General features: G+C 36.0%; 2 protein-coding genes and 1 long non-coding RNA gene across 3 annotated transcripts in view; 1 reads left to right on the forward strand and 2 right to left on the reverse strand.

Moving 5' to 3' along the window:
• Window positions 1-18,206, reverse strand: part of LOC131988464 (uncharacterized) — a 160,508-nt gene that overhangs the window by 1,442 nt on the left and 140,860 nt on the right. The window lies entirely within an intron of this gene.
• Window positions 1,151-6,945, forward strand: fgf8b (fibroblast growth factor 8b). The gene is made up of 5 exons (XM_059352750.1): window positions 1,151-1,468; window positions 1,568-1,604; window positions 2,222-2,402; window positions 6,016-6,122; window positions 6,405-6,945. Exons 1-5 carry the CDS (start codon window positions 1,410-1,412, stop codon window positions 6,699-6,701), a joined length of 681 nt encoding a protein of 226 aa, XP_059208733.1. The 5' UTR covers window positions 1,151-1,409; the 3' UTR covers window positions 6,702-6,945.
• dpcd (deleted in primary ciliary dyskinesia homolog (mouse)) lies at window positions 12,193-17,058 on the reverse strand. Its single transcript, XM_059352634.1, has 6 exons — window positions 16,795-17,058; window positions 14,828-14,908; window positions 14,600-14,724; window positions 13,553-13,686; window positions 13,296-13,398; window positions 12,193-12,590 (listed from the first exon to the last, which is right to left on the reverse strand). The coding sequence occupies exons 1-6, from the start codon at window positions 17,018-17,020 to the stop codon at window positions 12,486-12,488; spliced, it is 774 nt and encodes a 257-aa protein (XP_059208617.1). The 5' UTR covers window positions 17,021-17,058; the 3' UTR covers window positions 12,193-12,485.

Below are 18,206 nucleotides of genomic sequence, written 5' to 3' on the forward strand. Positions count from 1 at the left end.
TAACTTAAAAAAAGACACAAAAAAGACACATAATTACTAAAAAGAGACACAAAATGACCAAAAAAGACACAAAATTACTAAAAAAAAAAAGGACACAAAATGACAGGAAAAAACTAAATAACTTAAAAAAAGACACAAAAAAGACACATAATTACTAAAAAGAGACACAAAATGACCAAAAAAGACACAAAATGACTGAAAAAACACAAAATTACTAAAAAAAAAAGGACACAAAATGACAGGAAAAAACTAAATAACTTAAAAAAGACACAAAAAAGACACAAAATTACTAAAAAGAGACACAAAATGACCAAAAAAGACACAAAATGACTGAAAAAACACTAAATTACTAAAAAAAAAAAAGGACACAAAATGACAGGAAAAAACTAAATAACTTAAAAAAGACACAAAAAAGACACAAAATTACTAAAAAGAGACACAAAATGACCAAAAAAGACACAAAATGACTGGAAAAAAATGACTAAATTACTTAAAAGACACAAAAAAAAACCCCAAAATAAATGTGATATATGCCCCATAACTTTCCTTTATGGATAACTGGGTCTGGGTTCTTATTGGTTAATTCTATACATTCAAGCTATTGATGGATTCTGTGCTTGTGGATTTGTGAGCAAATAGGTGCAGGCAAAGTGTTTTAATAAGTATTCAGTTTCAAATTGGCTCCGGCTCGAATGCTCCGCCTGCTCTCGCCGAGGATATTGACTTTCCCGCAAGTTAAAGTATTTAAATGTAGAGGGAGACAGATGCTGTATGTGGACTGGAGGCGACCACAAGAAACACACGTGTGGGAGGAAGCTTGACGTTGGACTTTTACTATCTGTGCATCTTATAGCGGGGACAGCTGGAGCATCGCTGCTGGAACTGCACGACAGACCAGTAAAGTCGTGTTGGTTGTCGTGGGATTCATTCAAACCTTTTTATTATTTTATTTAGATTGTCATTTTTTCAGGAAATCCACAGCGCGCATCTGACCACCGATGCGTAAAAAGACCCGTGCGTAAAAATAATCGCCACAGCTCTGTCAAAGACTGTCAGAGAGGATTTATTTCGACTTGAATCAAGAGCTTCCTTGCTGCAGGAGTGACTGACACAGAGAGGATGTGTGTGATGGAGGTGGTTTTGGTGACAGCGACGCTTTTTTCTCCGGACTTTTAGTTTGGATTGGCACCACAGCGCCTTTAAACTCTTCTGGACTTTTTTTAATATTTCTGTAAAGCGGAGGAGAGTGGATCCTGTATCTGCATGGGACCCTGACAGTTTTTGGATCTCTTAATTGTCACGGCTTTCACCTTCTATGTGTCACAAGAGGGGGATAAAAGTGAGCTGAAATCCCCATCAGGAGGAACTTTATTTCCGAGAGCTTCCAGCAGCGAAACAGTGGAGTATTCATGAAGCAATATTTGAACTATTACAAGATGAGGCTGAGAACATCGAGGTTAGGTTATCTGTAAGTAAAACCATGTAAAGATAATATAGTTACCTCTTATTGAATTCGAGCAACAGGTTAGATCTTATAACTAATATTTCTTTCACTCTTTTCCCACAGGTTACTTCAGTTCACGGCGCTTTGCTTTTACGCACAGGTAACGCACATTTTCACTTCAATAAAAATCATTAATGTTGCGTAAAGTTCTATAATTAAGTAGGTAAAACTTAACAGGTATGCAGGCGCCGTGCTAAGAGGATTATAGTTCAGCGTCTCTACATCTGCAATAGGCTGCAATAACAATGAAAACATTTTATTATGAGTGCTATGGCAATTGGCAACAATTCAAACATCTTGAAAAGAGGTAAGCTCCAGCCTAAAAAGTAATTGTTAAAACACATGTGGATGGAGAACGGCTGAATTGAGAAAAAAGAAGTCAAGAAGGGGTGAAAGATCATCGGTGGTAAAGAAAAAAAAAAAAAAAAAAAACCTATCAGGGGGAAATGTCATCCCCCCGAGGGTCATTGAAAGCATCTCTAAAAAAAAAAAAAAGATACTGTTCACGTAGAAATAAATGAAAGAAGCCAAAGCAGGATGTTTGATTTAAGTGTGATGAATGACATAATGAACTGTGGGCCTCGGCTGTTTGACTGGCAAGTTTCACTCTGCAGACTTTTTTCAGGTTTTCATGAGTTTTGCAAAGTAAAACAAAAAAAACAAAACATTAAAAAGCAATTTCATATTTCATGACATGTGTTTTCTATTGTCCGACAGAACACTGTGCAGTCGCCTCCTAATTTCAAGCAGCATGTCACCGAGCAGAGCCGGCTGTCGGACCGGACGAGCCGCAGGTTGACACGAACCTACCAGCTGTACAGCCGCACCAGCGGGAAGCACGTCCAGGTCCTGGCCAACAAGAGGGTCAACGCCAACGGGGACGACGGAGCGGTGCACGGTAAGAAGAAAAACATGGATCAACTCCATATGGAATATTGGAATAACCTTATTAATAACCTTAACTGGAAAAAGATCTGGAATTTACCTGCTAGATGTAATCAATAATAAGGTTAAAGAAGTATCTTTTAAGATAATTCACAGAATTTTTTTACCCATCTAAAGTTTTTTTTTCTTTTTTACAACGATTTAAGAAAGACATAGATTTAAACTGCTCTTTCTGTGAAGGACACCCTGAAGATGTTTTTCATTTATTTTGCCCTTTCTCAACTAAATTATGGGAAGATATTTATTATAACCTGATTTCTTTTTCGATTGAACCTCATTTGTCCCTGTGCCTTGAACATAAACTGTTTGGTTTCACTGACTTTCCTTTTGCAAAAAAACATGTATATATATGATATAGTATTGTTTTTGCGAAAAACAACACTATATCATCAATCTCATGATGCAGTTAGCCAAATGGCATATCCATAAATGTTGTTACGTTAATCAAAAACCTCTCTTTCTTGTCTTTGGAAATAAAATCAAACAATATATTAAGGCTTTTAAGAAATCTACCAACATGAAAGCTATAAAAACTTTGGCGTTTTGTTGGTGTATTGTACCATGTTGCTTTAATAAAGTTGAAAAAAGAAGAAGAAGAAGAAGAAGAAAAACATGGAGGAAGTGTGATAGAAATTAATTATAAAGCTAATTAAACGTAAAATTGCAAAAACAACAATTAAGTGTCTATTTAACAATTAAAGGTCTCAGTAAGCGACAGCAGAATGGCGAGAATTATGAGATACATTTTCAAAACATCGCGAGAATATGCAGTTTAATTAGCTTTTGAACACTTTGCTAAATAGCCTAACAAAACTCATACCTGAAGTGGGATATCATAACATATTTAAACATAATTTCATTTGAACAGCTTAACACACCCACATGTTAATCTATTCAGGCTTAATAACACAGTTTATAATTACAAAAACATAATTCTAAATCAATTAAACAGGTGTAGGTCTTCATAAGCTTCATGACAAAAGCAGCTGTCAATTTACTAAATACATATTCAAAATAACGCGAAATAACAACTCTCACCTGAGATGGTGTTAACTGCATAATTAAACATAGTTATATTATAAAACAGCTAAACAAATATCCATGTGTTTATCTATTCAGGTTAATAAAGTATATGTCTCACCTAACAGCATGACAAGGGCAGTAAAGTCAATTTACAAGGGAAATATGCAAGATATTACAAGAGTAATTCACTTTTGAATATTAAGCTAAATAGCCTAGCAAAACTCTCACCCGAGTTGGCATATAATTACATATTAAACATAGTTATATTGTAAAATAGCCAAACAAATGTCCACATATGTTTATCTATTCATGGAGAGAGCTTTTTTCTTTTTTATAGTCTCTGAAATGAAGAAGAAACTTTTCTTGCCCTGGTGTGTTATAGCCAGATCTATCATACCCGCTGACAGCTAGAGGCCATCTTTTCTTACATTTCAATGCTTTTTAACCTCGGGAAAACAATAAAATTGGAAACATGTTCACGTTACGAACACGGGAATTGTTTAAATCCAATGGTGCGCGGGGCGGTGTTGAAAAGCAGTATAACTTATGTATTCTTTGGCAGCCTGGAGGAAAACGCTGGAGCCAGGAGCAACAGTAGTAGCAATTGTAAACATAGTTAGTGGCATCTGTGTTGCCATCTTTTATGGTCTCATGAAGATGATTTATTATTTCTCTAGTGGGTTGGTAGTGTATAAAGTCCTTGACACCTGTTATGATGGACTTGAGGGAGAGACTCTTTGATTCCAGCAGGGAAAAACCATCTTAAAAACTTAAAAAAAGGGAGCAGAAATCCTGTCACCGAAGGGTTTTTGGTGTTCCTCGCCATCTTTCCACCACAGCCACCAACCAGATTCTCTTGCCTGCTGCCTGCTTTTTTGGAGGCACATTTTATGAGGAATTTTCATTGCTTTACAACTCAATGTATGACTCAATTTATAAGGAGCGGTGAAGTCAGCATCTTCACTTTATACCTTTTCCTCTCCTTGCCTCTCCTGTGTGCTCTTTTGTCTTTTAGATTTTTCTCGGCCTACACACACACACACACACACACAGAGGAAAGAGAGTCAGTCATGCACACATTGGCTACACATCCTAAGTGGGTGTCACTCTTGTAACCAGCCCAAATCTGACCGCTGCTCTGTGCTTGTGGCTGTGTCCCTGACCGCAGTATTCTCACTCTCCTTTATCCCCACCGGTCATCAGTCTGAGCTGCATCACAGCACAGCATTTACAGACGTTCGACAACAATCGCGTCGTGCAAAATCACTATCATTTGCTGCGATTTTGGAGCGCTCCCATGCTTTGTTAAAGGCGGCTGGCTACTGGACCATAAAAGGGTTAAGAGGGAATTTATTTGTCATCTTCATGATTCTGGTTCGCTGCTCATGATCGTTTTAAAACCATTAGATGATGCAGTGGCGGTTCTAGACCAATTTTCCTGTGGGGGCCAAGGAGGGGCCAGTGTTTAATCAGAGTGGCACATTAGCACATGAAAAAATGGCAAAGATGATATTTAAGCATTCAAAATCTTTGAATGTCTTGAAAAAGACACAAAATGACCAAAAAAGACACAAAATGACCAAAAAAAGACACAAAATGAGAAGACAGAATAACAAAAAAAAAACAACAGAAGACATAAAAATGACAAAAAAAGACACAAAATGAGAAGACAGAATAACAAAAAAAAAACAACAGAAGACATAAAAATGACAAAAAAAACACACAAAATAACTAAAACAGACACAAAAAAGACACATAAATGACACCAATGACCAAAAAAGACACAAAATGACCAAAAAAAGACAGAATAACAAAAAAAAACCCACAGAAGACATAAAAATGACAAAAAAACACACAAAATAACTAAAACAGACACAAAAAAGACACATAAATGACACCAATGACAAAAAAAGACACAAAATGACAAAAAAAGACAAAATAACTAAAAAAGACACAACAAAAATGATCATGAAAAATGATATTTAAGCATTCAAAACCTTTATTTTAGCTAAAAGTCTCATATTTGGAAGAACTACATTGATTGAAGCAATGAGACTTACCAACACTATCAATTATTTTTGTACGACAGTGACATTTCTCATTTTTGTGCACAATTACTTTTTTTTTTTTTTGAAAGTGCAGTGCAGTGAGAATGATCTTTATATTTAGTTTTTATTGCACAATTAAACTATTAAACAATGTACACATTATGGGTTCCTTTTGTGTACAATGAGATATTGTTTGAACAAAAAATAGGTAAGAATTGTTCCGTCGCTCATCGTTATAAATTGATCATTTAATTATTAATTTGACACAGGGGCCACAGCAGGGGCCAAGGGCTTCTACACAGGGGCAGTGGCCCCTGGAGGCCCCTGTGTAGAACCGCCACTGAAATGATGACGTGATGTAATTCCAGTTTCTAACCGTCTCCAGCATGCATAAAGAATACATTTGTCTCACACTCTGTAACATCATAATCTGCACGCCTGCACCCTGTCACAACTGTGTCATCTCATTACTTGTGACCCGTTTTGTCTGTGCAGCTAAATTGGAGGTGGAGACGGACTCTTTTGGAAGTCGTGTCCGCATTAAAGGGGTGAAGACAGGATACTACATATGCATGAACAAGAGGGGGAAGCTGATCGGCAAGGTAATCTGGAATTCATAGTTCTGTGGCTGCATATAAACGCAGCAACATCTTGAAGTTTGTTTGTTTCTTGGAACTGTTATTCCAGATTTGCAGCTTATGGCGACACATTGTTGAGATTTCCTTTTGAAGTCAGAACAAATTTGATTTGGAGTTTGTCTGAGCAGCCGTCTCAAGGCTCCAAAATGTATTTGATTGTCTGGAAAATAAAGACGATGTTTCCGCTACTTGGAGATTGTCCAACATACCTCAACTTCTCCCCCCTTTTTTTTTTCTCTCTCCCAGCGGAAAGGTCGAGGCAAAGACTGCATCTTCACTGAGATCGTTCTGGAAAACAACTACACGGCGCTGCAGAACGCCAAGTACGAGGGCTGGTACATGGCTTTCACACGCAAGGGCCGTCCCAGGAAGGCCTCCAAGACCAAGCAGCACCAGAGGGAGGCCCACTTCATGAAGCGTCTACCCAGGGGGCACTTGCTGAGCGAGAAGAGACCGTTTGATGTCCTTCCTCTCCGTGTCCCCGCGCACCCTTTGAGCAAGCGGACTAAACATTCCCATCAGCAGCGCTCAGGGGGCCGCTGAGGACTGGAACCACTGAGGGAGAACTGTGGACGAACCAGCACACAAGAACCACTACAAGGGAAAACAACAAGTGCTCCCAGAGAAATTAACTTTTACAGTCAAGTGCCCATACACTTTTTGCCTCATTTTGTGGACTTTGTGTAATTCTTTGTACTGGATTGTATGTAACCATTGACTATCTAATCTGCTAGTTATTTCCAATTCAGACAGACTTTATAGGACAGGATCTTTACTTATTAAATCGGGGGGGGGGGGGGGGGGGGGGGCAGTTAAGAGCTCGACAATATCGTCATGAAAGACAACAACCTGGTCTCACAGAAATCCGTGGAATAGCCACGGATTTCGCTTAACTCAAAATCCGTGGAATAGTCACGGAATCGCTCAAATTTCCGTGAAACTGACATGGATTTCGCTACAATGCAAGTTAATGACAGTCATATCCCGTGACTATTCCAACATACAAAGTGATTATGTACATTCACTGAGTTAATATTTAGAAAATAAAACATATATTTCTTGCTATAAATGTGATCAAAATCCATTTTTATGCAGAAACTAAGTCAAAATATTGATTTTTCACTAAAAATGAGAGAACTCAAATTTCCGTGAAACTGACACGGATTTCGCTACAATGCAAGTTAAAGACAGTTAATAAGTTTTCCTATTGGTTTGTTTCAAGTCACGTGACTTTCAAGGTTCTGGCGGTCAGAACAAAAAACATGGCGGACAGTTCTCTCATTTTTAGTGAAAAAAATCAATATTTTGACTTAGTTTCTGCATAAAAATGGATTTTGATCACATTTCTAGCGAGAAATATATGTTTTATTTTCTAAATATTCACTCAGTGAATGTACATAATCACTTTGTGGTGAAGATCTCGCCAGAAAAATATGACATATGTCATTAACTTGCATTGTAGCGAAATCCGTGTCAGTTTCACGGAAATTTGAGCGATTCCGTGGCTATTTCACGGATTTCTGTGAGACCAGGTTGGAAAGACAACAACAAATGGCAACAAAGAATGTTTAATGGAGAAATGAGTACAATGAAGCTAGACACGGCAGCTATCTGTGGGTTTTCTTGTGGTTACAGCATCTGAGTCTCAGTCGACATGCTATCCTGCCTTTAGGAGGCCATTCTGGAGATTTTTTTTAACCTGTTTTTTTTTTTTTTCTACATATATGAATATATTTTTACTGTAAAAATGTAAATGACGTGAAATGATGGAAATATTTATTGTAGAGTGTATATTAAAACCACTAAAGAATCAGTTCACAAGCTGCTTTTTCTCTCGTGTGCTTGTTTTGGGACGGAGAGCCAGCAGACATTGTTGGTTGCGCTCACAAAAACTGTTGTTTTTTTTTTTTTCCTTCTTCTTCTCCTTCAAGCTGGAGACCCAGATAACTGAGGGGCAATATCTGTGACAGGCTACTGAATTCAATGTGCTCAGCAAGTGAGACTTGGGCCTGAATGGCCCGAGCTATGCATTAAAAGCGATGAGGTCAGCCCACCATTTTGGCCCAAACAAAGGTTACCACCATGTAGTTGCATTTCTCACGATCGCACACCGTAACCCTCTGATCAAATGGGCCCTTTGTGAAACCTCATATAAAAGGGCATGTTATACAATAGTGGGTTCGAATAATAACACGAGGAGGGGTCAGTTATCAAAAAGAAGCCAGTCACACAGGGAGGGGTAAAGGGCTGGAGGGGGAGGTTTGCGGAGAGGGAGTTGAAGGGTTGCAGAAAAAGCATCGGGGCCTGTGTGGCAAAATGTGGCATCGGCTGAAAGAGGGGGAATGGCTGGGAAGAGGCATTCGGGAATGAAAGGGAGGCAGAAAAGAAACCCTCTTCCCAGAAGCAGTTGAGCATGACCATCAGAGGCCAAACGACAGGGGAGGAAGAAGACCCTGAACAGCTCTCACACTGCAGGAGCTGGATGTCCAATTTGTTAGTTGCTGTTTGCTGCCGCGGGAATTTGTTTTGACAGCGGCGAGAGCTGTGAAGATTGTAAAGCGTTAAACTAAAGAAGATGTCAGAATGTATCTTTGGTATTTAGGGCATCTGCATAACAGATCTTACATGATATATTAACCCTATAAAGCCAAGCGTCTCATATTAGATACAGTTATTTTTGAGACCTCTACATCATCAAAAACCTGATGTATAAATGTGTTGAAGATAAACAAACTGAGCAACAAATTGCACAAAAATACCAGATGTAGCAAAAATGATATGCAGGTTCCACAAATGAATCAGTCATCGCTGCATTAAAAAACTTCATATCAGCAGATGTATGATGTTGTGTTATATGGAAAAAATATGTATTTTGCATGTTTGAGGAAAAAGGAAAAGTTAAAAATGTTGTTGTTTGATGTTTTTGTTAGTTCAAGAAAAACAAACTGTGAGCAACAAATTGCACAAAAAGACCTGATGTATCAAATATGATACAAATTAGAATTCATATATGCAATTTATTTATTTTTTAAAATTCGTCAGCAAGTTAATAAGCAATCGGTTTTAAAAAAAATTGAATTTTCTGGCAATTATTTCATGGTTCAGGCTTTATAGGGTTAAAGTAATATCAACACATACCTTTTAACCCTTTGATGCACAACATGGGTCTAAAGCAGGGGTCTCAAACTCAAATTACCTGGGGGCCGCTGGAGGCAGTATCAAAATGACCCAAAAAAAAAAGACACAAAATTACAAAAAAAAAAGACACAAAATGACAGAAAAAAAACTAAATTACTTAAAAAGACAGGAAATGACCCCAAAAAAGACACAAAATGACTGAAAAAACACTAAATTACTTTAAAAAAAGACACAAAATGACCCCCAAAATACACTTAATTACTAAAAAAAAAGACACAAAATTATTAGAAAAAGACACAAAATTAAAAATAATAATAATAATAAAAAAGACACAAAATTACAAAAAAAAAGACACAAAATTACATTACATAACATTCCACACACAACACGGTAAAGTGCCATTCATATAAAACTCACATTAAACTTTCATATCAAGGTGAGGGCCACAAAATATCGTCACGAGGGCCACAATTGGCCCGCGGGCCGCGACTTTGAGACCCCTGGTCTAAAGTGACCCGACTAAGTTTTTATATTCCATATCGTTGCAATAAATTAATTCAATTTCAGTATTCCAGGTTTTCCTTAATTAGCTTGTTTTTGCTCATCATACATCCTAATTTTATGTTTTCATTTCTTACTTTTTGAATAAAAATCATTTTTGTATCACTACACTTCTAATGCACAAGCTTGTAATAATACAAAAACTATTTTTCTACATAAAGTATGAAAGGAAAAATGGATATAATGATCTGTTGTAATTTAAAAAAAAGAAAGATATTCAAACACACAGCCAGCATGAAATTACATTTTTGACCCATGTTGTGCATTAGAAGGTGTTTATATGTTGTGCATCAAAGGGTTAAAACCACAAAGACAAACAATACCTAATCAAGTATGTATAAATGCATTTTTGTCAAACTTTAACCCTATAAAGCCAAGTGTATCATATTTGATACACAAGTTTTTGAGACCTATACATCATCAGTGTGATATTATTTTCCTGAAAAACCTGATGTATACATGTGTTGAAGAAAAAAAAACTGAGCAACAAATTGCACAAAAATACAAGATATAGCAAAAATTATATGCAGGTTCCACTGGTGGATCAGTCATTGCTGCGTGAAAACTTCATATCAGCAGATGTATGATGTTGTGTTATATGGAAAAAAATATTTTGCATGTTTGAGGAAAATGTTAAAAGAAAGTAAAGCCTTAAAAGGTTAAAAATGTTGGGTTTTATATGTTTTTGTTAGTTCAAGAAAAACAAACTGTGAGCAACAAATTGCACAAAAAGAACTGATGTATCAAATATGATACAAATTAGAATCATATATCCCTATTGTTTTTGGATTTTTTTTAAATTATCTGTCAGCAGGTTCAATAAACACTCCAGTTTAAAAAAAAGAAGAATTTTCTGGCAATTATTTAATGGTTCAGGCTTTATAGGGTTAAAAAAAATAAAGTCCCTCAGAAGAATTTGCAAAACAACAAGACAGGCTGGGTTCAGAAAGTTTTCTTGTCTTCCTGTTCTTTCCATCTGGAAGAAGACAAAGCACAATGGTGAGAGAAACCTGTGGTTTTATCTTGCTCTCTGGGTTTGGACAAGTGTTAAAAAATGCAAGGAATCACAAGCTATATTTAAATGCCATTGTCTCTTTTTAAAGGACACTGCTATTTTTTTTCCACTGTCTAAGTATTTCTGACTGGACAGTGTTTTTTTTTTTAAATTGACTCATTTTGAAGCATGACTGTATGCAAATCTCTTCCTTCTGTACTTGTCATATATACACTACCGGTCAAAAGTTTTAGAACACCCCAATTTTTCCATTTCCATTGAAATTCAAGCAGTTCAAGTCAAATGAACAGCTTGAAAGGGTACAAAGGTAAGTGGTGAACTGCCAGAGGTAAATAAAAAAAGGTAAGCTTAACCAAAACTGAAAAATAATGTACATTTCAGAATTATACAAGTAGGCCTTTTTCAGGGAACAAGAAATGGGTTAACAACTTAACTCTATGGAGTCTTGGGCTATTTTGTCCATTTTTGAATTCTTTTCATGTCTTTGTAAGTCATTTTGTGTCTTTTTTTGGTCATTTTGTGTCTTTTTTTAGTCATTTTCTGTCCTTTTTTGGTAATTTTGTGTCTTTTTTTAGTCATTTTGTGTCTTTTTTTGGTCATTTTGTGTCTTTTTTGGTCATTTTGTGTCTTTTTTTAGTCCTTTAGTCCAACATAAAATGTGATTTTGAATCTTTTTTTTACTTTCAAAACACTATCATGCTCAATAAAGAATTTTAAATGTTGCAAATGTGCATTAATTTCAGAGTACACTGAGACATTAAACTGCATCATTTTCAATTAAATTCTGGAAAAGTTGGTGTGTTCTAAAACTTTTGACCAGTAGTGTGTGTAGAATTCAAAAACCCAAAGTGGTGAAATATCATCTTTATAATTCTTCTTCTTCTTAGAGAATAATATCAAATCCGTTTGGACCAAAGCCCTGCAACAGTTGCACATAGTTCTAACTTGTGTGTGTGTAGTTTTAGCTGGAGAGCCCAGAGTCAGAGTGACCCTGTGTTGTAAAGGGAAACAGTAACACTAGCTTTGCTTGCTGTCCAGAGTTTCAGTAATGGCTTTCAGGGTGGCCCACTACATGCAAGGAACATGAGGGTATTCAGTTAACACAAATGGGATGTGCTCGTAACAGTGACCCCGGAACGAACAGGGATGAGGCATTGTGTGTTTTGAGTGTTTTACAAGGACATCAATGAAAGAAGGGTGGTAGGTTATGTGACCCCCATCAAAATTTTTTTCTCCCTAGTAGGTTTGGTAACAAGAAGCAAAAATAGACACTGTTGTGATACAATGAAACTGATAATTAAATATTTTTTTTGCAGAAATAAAAACAAAGTTGATAAGTCTGTTTGTTATCCACATCATGTGTTATTTATTTTGGTATCGGTATCAAATATAAATTGCAGCTTTCAACACTAAAATCTCTGATAAATGAACCCCAATTAGTAAACACAATAAGAAGCTTTAAACCATTGACAAGGCACTGTGCAAAGGTCTTCTTAATGAAGGGATCCAAGAGAGAAAAATAAACGTGGGCTCACATGTGACTGGAAAATGACGTAGTGAGGTTCTGCTTTAAATGCAACGCAGAATCAGCCTCTCGCTCCCACAGTCCGGATTCACTGGGTTTTGCAGTCGACGTCCCCTTCGCCGGTCCCCTTCAGTTTCTTCAGCTCCTTCAGTAGCTCCTGTTCAAGGGTTAAGGTCTCCTTGGGTTTCTGGTACTAGACAAGAGTGAAAAAAAATAATTACTTCAACATTCTCCCTAGCCCCAGAGAGTAAAAATATGAAGCAAATATTACAAAAAGAGCATTTATTACAGGCATAAAAAATATTGTTGTATGGTCAAAAAAGCAACAGGTGCACAGGTACCAGGACAGTAGAACATCTAATTAAAAAAAAAGTATTGATTCCTCATGATTTGCATAAAATGTTTTAATTAAAAAGTTTTTTTTTTCTTTTCTCAACTCAACTTTATTTGTAAAGCACTTTAAAACAACCACAGCCGCAACAAAGTGCTGTACATAAACAAACAGAACAAGAGACAATAAAATAAATAAAACAGGAATAAACACTAAAATACATAGATTCATTGCTTTTTAAAACAATATGAAAAACAATAAATAAAAGCAGACCATAAAAACACTAAAAACAAGAGCAGAGTCTCATGCGTGGTTAAAAGCCAAGGAATAAAAATAGGTTTTAAGATGACTTTTAAAATTAAAAAAAAAAATGTTTTAAGCTTTTTTAAGATAATTAATTATTCCGATTTGAGAACTTTCACTACTGCACTTAACATTTGAGGTTATAATACAATACTAAGAATTGTTAACAAGCTTAGTTAAAGTAATATCAATAAGTTATATTAAAGTATTGGGTAACATAAGTGGTACAGATTGATTTATTTGTCATTGTTGTGTAGGACTTACGCTGACAATTAAAGTGTTGTTGGCGTGAGTGAAGCTGAGTGCGGAGTTGTCCAGCGGCAGCTGACTGCGATCTAAATCAGTTATACTGAACTTCTTATAATACCTGGAAGACAAGGAGAGCATGTCATAGGTTTATAACACCACTGTGTAGACAAATGGATTGTAAACAGTGCCATCTATAGGGAGGACACAAGAACTACATGCAATAGGTGCACAACACAGGAATGAGAAGATGGTCAGGGAAAATGTATGTTTACTTTTTGTTTGAGGTTTTTATGATGATGCATCTGTCAGATGGCTCCACAGAAACACTGAAGACGTCTCTGGGATAGGGAAGGTTGCGGATCCTCCACTGGAAGCTGCTCTTTGTGTCTCTACGCATGAATACAGGCTGTGGAAACACAAACATTCAAATCCATTCTACAGACATGACTTTTACTGGTGTTTTCTCTGACAGAAATCAAAGCTGATTAAAAACAAACAAAAATGCACATGAGGAACTCAAGTGATTCCACTGTGATTATATGTCTTAGAGCAGCTGTTCTCAACCTTGGGGTCGGGACCCCAATTGGGGTCACGAGATGATTTCTGGGGGTCGCCAAATCATTTTGGAAGTCAGCTCTGTCTCCACTGTGTTAAAGTGTTCATGTGTTTTAGTCTTTTTGGTCATGTAATGTCTTTTTTTTGCTCATTTTGTGGGGTTTTTCTTGTCATTTTGTGTCTTTTTTTGATAATTTTGTGGTCAATTTGTGTCATGTTTGGTCATTTTGTTTCCTTTTTTTGGTCATTTTGTGTCTTTTTTTTAATAATTTTGTGTTTTTTTAGTCATTTTGTGGTAAATTTGTGTCTCTTTTTGGTCATTTTGTGTCTTTTTTGGCCATTTTGTGTCTTTTTTGACCATTTTGTGTCTTTTTTGATCATTTTGTGGTCACTTTGTGTCTTTTTTGGTCATTTTGTTTGTTTTTTGGCCATTTTGTGTCTTTTTTTTGGCCATTTTGTGTCTTTTTTGGTCAATTTGTGTCTTTTTGTGGTCATTTTGTGTCTCTTTCTGATCATTTTGTGTCATAAAATCTATAAATAAATAAAATATAATGTATAAATGCACAGACAGAGAGATGTTTTAGTTGTTGTCTGCTTCATTATTTGTCCAAAATTCGTCGCATCAACTGAGTTTGTATGATCTGAACTGCGCGTGAGATTCTGTTCAGTGTGCGGGGGTCGCGGACAACATGCACGTTAAATTGGGGGTCGCGACTCAAAAAGGTTGAGAACTACTGTCTTAGAGAGTGTAAATGCAAACCCACATTGGAGCAGTTCTCCTTGATCACCTCCGAGTCTGAAGAAATGACAGGAGCTGCCAGTGGCTCCCCGACCTCTACCTGCCATTGGCCCTGGGCTCCAAGTGTGCTTTTATGACGCCACTTTCGTACTGAAAAGTTTTTACGAAAACGTTTTTATTAGATACATCAACTTGTGCCATTTAAATTGAGAATACCAGCAAGGAAGCGTGAACCTCGAGACTACTTGCTTACCAATGAGTTCATCTGTTTTCAAGTCATACTCCTCAGCCATTTCTTTGCCATCTGTAAAGAGGTAGTGTATCTTCCTTTTTCCTGGAGGCAGAATATGTAAAGATTTATCAAACAAACTAGATACACGCACAAAAAACAGAGTACTGAAATATAGTCCTAGTTTAGCGCAAACAAGCCAACTAGTTCCAGTACTAACCCAATCCAATCCAATTTATTGTAAAGCATTCAGACTTCTTCATCACATCCAGACTATAAAACAAAGCAGCAGCATACTTCTAAAGTTCTGGCTGTAAACTCCATGAGGCCAGTTTCAGTTTGATGATGATATACCAATTATAACTGGAGTCAGGGTCAAATATTTTTTGTATAAAATAATAGAACTGGATGTAACCCCCTTATCTGTTATATTTGCAACCTTTGTTCACATTTGCAACATTTACAATTCTTTATTGAGCATGATAGTTTTTTGAAAGTAAAAAAAAGATTCTAAATCACATTTTATGTTCGACTAAAGGACTAAAAAAACCACAAAATTACCAAAAAAAGGACACAAAATGATTATAGAATACACAAAATGACCAAAATTGTTACGCTAAACACACAAGACACTAATGAAATACAGTCAGACAGGTTTTTCTTTGTTTCTTTTTGGTTCAAAATGTTGATCCAGTAAGTCAGGATAAAAAATAAATTATTATTAGGTCATATAGGTGAGGTTGTGCTGAAAAAGGCTCCCTTGAAAAATCTCAATGGGATATTCCCTGGTTAAATAAAGGTTAAATAAAAAAAATAAAAAATAAAAAAAGATATACCAACATGGCATTTGAACATTTTTAAGTGGTGTATACAGGCAGGATGAAAAGGATTAAAAAATGGACAAAATAGCCCAAGACTCCATAGAGTCGTTTGCAAAGACAATCATAGAGCAGTGAGTCACAATGTAAACTTTATGAAAATTGTGCTGTGCGGTGATGGACTGATCTTTTATAGGATGTGTTTAACTGCGTTATTCGTTACAGCAGCTATTCTCAACCTTGGGGTCGGGACACCAATTGGGGTCGCGAGATGATTTCTGGGGGTCGCCATATCATTTTGGAAGTCAGCTCTGTCTCCACTGTGTTAAAGTGTTCATGTGTTAATGTGTTTTAGTCTTTTTGGTCACTTAATGTCTTTTTTTGTTGGTCATTTTGTGTGTTTTTTTTGTCAATTTGTGTCTTTTTTGGTCATTTTGTGTCTTTTTTTGTGTGTGTGTGTTTTTTTTTTTTTTTATAATTTTGTGGTCAATTTGTGTCTTTTTTGGTCATTTTGTGTCTTTTTTTTATCATTTTGTCGTCCATTTGTGACTGTTTTGGTTATTTTGTTTCTTTTTTTGGGTCATTTTGTGTCTTTTTTTGGTTATTTTGTTTCTTTTTTGGGTCATTTTGTGTCTTTTTTTGGTTATTTTGTTTCTTTTTTGGGTCATTTTGTGTCATTTTTGGTCATTTTGTTTCTTTTTTGGGTCATTTTGTGTCTTTTTTTGGTTATTTTGTTTCTTTTTTGGGTCATTTGTGTCATTTTTGGTCATTTTGTTTCTTTTTTGGTCATTTTGTGTCTTTTTTTGGTTATTTTGTTTCTTTTTTGGGTCATTTTGTGTCATTTTTGGTCATTTTGTGGTCATTTTGTTTCCTTTTTTAGGTCATTTTGTTTCTTTTTGTGTGATCTGAATTGTGCATGTGAGATTGTGTTCAGTGAGCGGGGGTCGCGGACAACATGCATGTTAAATTGGGGGTCCCGACTCAAAAAGGTTGAGAACTACTGCGTTACAGGATCAGTTGTGCCACCTGCTTGTTAGCTGGCAACATTAATGCTAGCTAGAAAGCTAGCTAGTTGGTTAGAAATGACTACTAAACGATACGTATGCTGGCGAGTTGACCAAAGAAAACGTTTCTATTTTAATAATTCATTGTTCTTCTTTGTAATTTACTCACCGTCGTGTATCAAAGCTGTTTTCTTTGATGATTTCAGGGTATCAATCCAGCTTTGCACTGCCATGTTTCTAGAGATGTTTCTGTTGCACAGGACCACTTCCGGTCTTAAACCGTCACCACGGCAACCGAGGTCAATGCAAAAAATAAATAGTAAAAAAACAACATTTAAAACTAACTCAATAATCTTCAAAGCCATTAAAAACAACCACGGGCGTACTATGTACATTGTTGGTGTGTTTTTTGTCCAATTTTAATAAAAATAAAAATAGAAATAAGATAAAATAAGATACAGCAGGATATGCCATGTTTCTAAAGATGTTTCTGTTGCAAGGGACCACTTCCGGTCTTAAACCGTCACCACGGCAACCGAGGTCAATGCAAAAAATAAATAGTAAAAAAAACAACATTTATAACTAACTCTATAATCTTTAAAGCCATTAAAAACAACCACGGACGTACTATGTACATTGTTGGTGTGTTTTATATCCAATTTTAATTTTTTTTTTTTAAATAGAAAGAAAAAATGAACCGGAAGTGAAACATTTGAAATGAGTGTTGTCAGTTTTGCTGTTTTCTGTATGTATGGTTCCTTCTGAACTAGACATTGAATACTAATAATGAAGGCAAGGCAAGGCAAGTTTATTTGTATAGCACAATTCAACACAAGGTAATTCAAAGTGCTTTATATACACATTAAAACAGCAAGACACAATTAAAAACAGTAAAAACAGTCAATTAAAACAGAGAAATAGAAATAAAAATATAAATAAGATAAAATAAGATACAGCAGGATATGCCATGTTTCTAAAGATGTTTCTGTTGCACGGGACCACTTCCGGTCTTAAACCGTCACCACGGCAACCGAGGTCAATGCAAAAAATAAATAGTAAAAAAACAACATTTAAAACTAACTCTATAATCTTCAATGTCATTAAAAACAACCACGGGCGTACTATGTACATTGTTGGTGTGTTTTATATCCAATTTTAATTAAAAAAAAAAAAAAATAGAAAGAAAAAATGAACCGGAAGTGAAACATTTGAAATGAGTGTTGTCAGTTTTGCTGTTTTCTGTATGTATGGTTCCTTCTGAACTGGGGTAAGGGACAAAATATTACAGTATTATTATAGTCTTCTGCTTCGGATGTTCAATTAAATGTGAACGCGTTCAAATGAATCAAAGCGTAATGTAAAGATCGAGTGAAAATTAGAATTTAAACAGTCTTAACGTTGATTGTTTGCTATGTGTCTAACATTAGCATAAGCTAACATTTAATGCTAACTGTAGATTGTGATATCACAAATCGATTTTTCAGGCTCTGTTACGCAGCAAGATTAACTTCATGTGTCAGATAGTTGTTTATCTGCACCGAGTACAAGCTGAAACAGTTCCCACTGTTTGCTAGTCCTGTG

Source organism: Centropristis striata, chromosome 1 (genome assembly GCF_030273125.1).
Source record: "Centropristis striata isolate RG_2023a ecotype Rhode Island chromosome 1, C.striata_1.0, whole genome shotgun sequence".
Taxonomy (NCBI): domain Eukaryota; kingdom Metazoa; phylum Chordata; class Actinopteri; order Perciformes; family Serranidae; genus Centropristis; species Centropristis striata.